Source organism: Geospiza fortis, unplaced genomic scaffold (genome assembly GCF_000277835.1).
Source record: "Geospiza fortis unplaced genomic scaffold, GeoFor_1.0 scaffold130, whole genome shotgun sequence".
NCBI classification, from domain to species: domain Eukaryota; kingdom Metazoa; phylum Chordata; class Aves; order Passeriformes; family Thraupidae; genus Geospiza; species Geospiza fortis.
Window position 1 is genome coordinate 1,302,830 of NW_005054300.1, and position 2,431 is coordinate 1,305,260.

A 2,431-nucleotide genomic window follows, 5' to 3' on the forward strand; every position below is an offset into this window, starting at 1 on the left:
TTTCTCCATTGGAGCAGGTCCATCCTGGGCAGCAGAGGGAAGTAACCAGTCACTAGACTTCAGGAGATCTCTCTTTATTATGCAGAGTGGCACAAGTCCTTACACCTTTCATCCTGCTTCTTCCAGCTGGGAGGAAGAAGGCCATCAGCAATCTCTCAAATCACTGCTGCTGCAAACTGTCACCTCAGCTCCCCTCCCACCTCACAATCCTCTCTTTGAGGCTCTCCCAGTCATCGCACAAGAACTAACTGGAACTTCTGGTGATGAAGCAAAGATCTTGCAAATGTTCCTATTAAGAAACAAGGGAAAAATGTGTATTTAAAATATTTCGGATAAAGTGTTCAGCATAATCAGAGATTTCTTTTTCCAAGTGGTCAAATGCCTCTGCTAGCTAAGACTGTAGTTTGTTTTGAAGTCATGGAAATTTTTTTTCTTGATGAAAGACAGAATAGCCCTGAAAACAGAAGCAATAGCTAAGCCATAAATGTACAGTGCAAGAAGCAGCTATAATGCAAGTCAGTACAAACACCACATAACCAACCACAAATATAACATGGGGTGAAAAAAATTAACTTTTGTCTTATCTTGACTTCATTTAGCCCAGTACAACATTCCTGGTCCTGCAGGGAACACTGATTCATTCTCCTCCAAAAGGATGGCAAATTCTACTAAAAAAGTAACCTTCTAACGGTCTCATAAAAGAGTGATGATTTCAAAGCCTGCTGCTTCTAGGTTATGTCACTGTTGAAGCCAATACTCTTTAAACATCTTTTATTTAAGCTCCAAAATCTCCCTAAGTGAATAAGGGAGACTGATTCAAGGAGAGGATTATGGAAATCCACTACTATTATGAGAATATTCTTCCTATTATTGAACAGTCTGATGACTTCCAAAATCTATACAACAAGGAACTCAAATCTCTATGCTTTACAATTAGGGAATTAAATCTCTCTTTTCCTATAAATCAGTCTGGCACTATTGATTTTCAGAGGATGAGCCAGTAGTGTATTTATGATGTCTCCCTGTTCCTACCAAAGGTCCTTAAATTTACAGTTCAGAAGTTAAGAAGCCTTTGTGAAGGATTCCCTGCATCATCTCAGTAAATGGTTCCAGTGGCCATTTACAAGTTAAATATAATTTCTGAGGAGATTAAATTACACACCAGTTCTAAAATTCAATCACAGGAACTCTGATTCTCTTTCATCTTCATTTTGTAAGTTTCCATTAGAAAACAGACAATTTTTTCCACCTCAGCTGCAGGTTCTGACTGAATTATCTCTCTGTGTCCTTGCTGTTAAGACCAAGAGCAAAACATCTTTGTTAAGCCAAGGAAGAGGCATAGTTTCCTTTAACCATGGAACTCAACTCTATTTTTTCAGAAGACTTTCCAACTTGCTAAGATTAGAATTGGACATAACCTTCCAAAATCAAAAAGATATGTTATTCGAAATCCCATGAGATCACACATTTTAGCTGACCATCTACCTCAAATCCTGTTTAGAGTCACTACACATCACTTCATGATGCATTTCCCACTCTAAAAGTAGGATGCTATTCTTTGGTCCTGGATGCATGATACCTTTTCCTTTAGTCATATGGAAAAGTACACCATTAGAACGTGTTTACTTCCTTCTTACACAGTATCCACTCCCATGGTTAAGGGTCCCAAACTTTTGGGTAATATGCATAGGAAGCAGAGGCAGAAGCATTAAATGAGCTGGAAGAGGCATTAAGCTGAGCTGCAAGAGGAACAGATGAGAAAACCACGAGTGTCAGCTTCCCTCCATGTCACACTCAGAGCCCTGTACTGGGGCACTGATTCCTGTGGGCTGGAGGATTCGGCTGGGCTGATTAACGAGATCAAAATTTCCATCTTTCTACTCTTACAGGCAGTACTGACTCTACTGCAGGGATACATCATGAAACAGACCATGAACGCTGCAGGCTACTGACAAACACATTAAAGTAAATGAACACGGATTTCTTTGAATCTGCTCCTGCCTGTGAGTCACCACAGTCAATTATCCAAACCAAACGTACGAGGAGTAGGCAGCAAAAATACTGATTCAAATTAAGTCATGCACAAAATCTGTCTGTGCCACAGGAAAAACACTTGATTTCCATTAATGATGTCGTGGCATGATCACAGTAACGAGGATTCAGCAGCAATGCTGGCACGGGGAGCATCCCCCAGCAGCTTTAGCTTTGCTCAGCCCTTCAGGTGCACTGGCGGAACCCCAGAGCCGGGCACAAGGGAAGGGCTGATCCTTACAGGTGACCAGCGAACAAATATTCTGTCAGAGCATTCTCAACACATCTCGCTGCTGGGACAGACGCGGGGCAGGGCGGTGACAGTGCTGCGTAAGGAGCGAGGAGCGACACCGGTGAGAGCTCACTGAACCATGCCGGCACCTCCCGCCACCGCCCTGCG

The 2,431-nt window shown here is 42.3% G+C and overlaps 1 protein-coding gene across 1 annotated transcript in view; it reads left to right on the forward strand.

The window, feature by feature from the left end:
* The first annotated feature begins 2,129 nt into the window (after nucleotides 1–2,129).
* Nucleotides 2,130–2,431, forward strand: part of ZDHHC6 (zinc finger DHHC-type containing 6) — an 11,538-nt gene continuing 11,236 nt past the window's right edge. Inside the window, exon 1 of the mRNA XM_005416372.2 lies at nucleotides 2,130–2,384. Coding sequence (XP_005416429.2) covers nucleotides 2,130–2,384 — 255 coding nt within the window. The remainder of the gene's footprint in view (nucleotides 2,385–2,431) is intronic.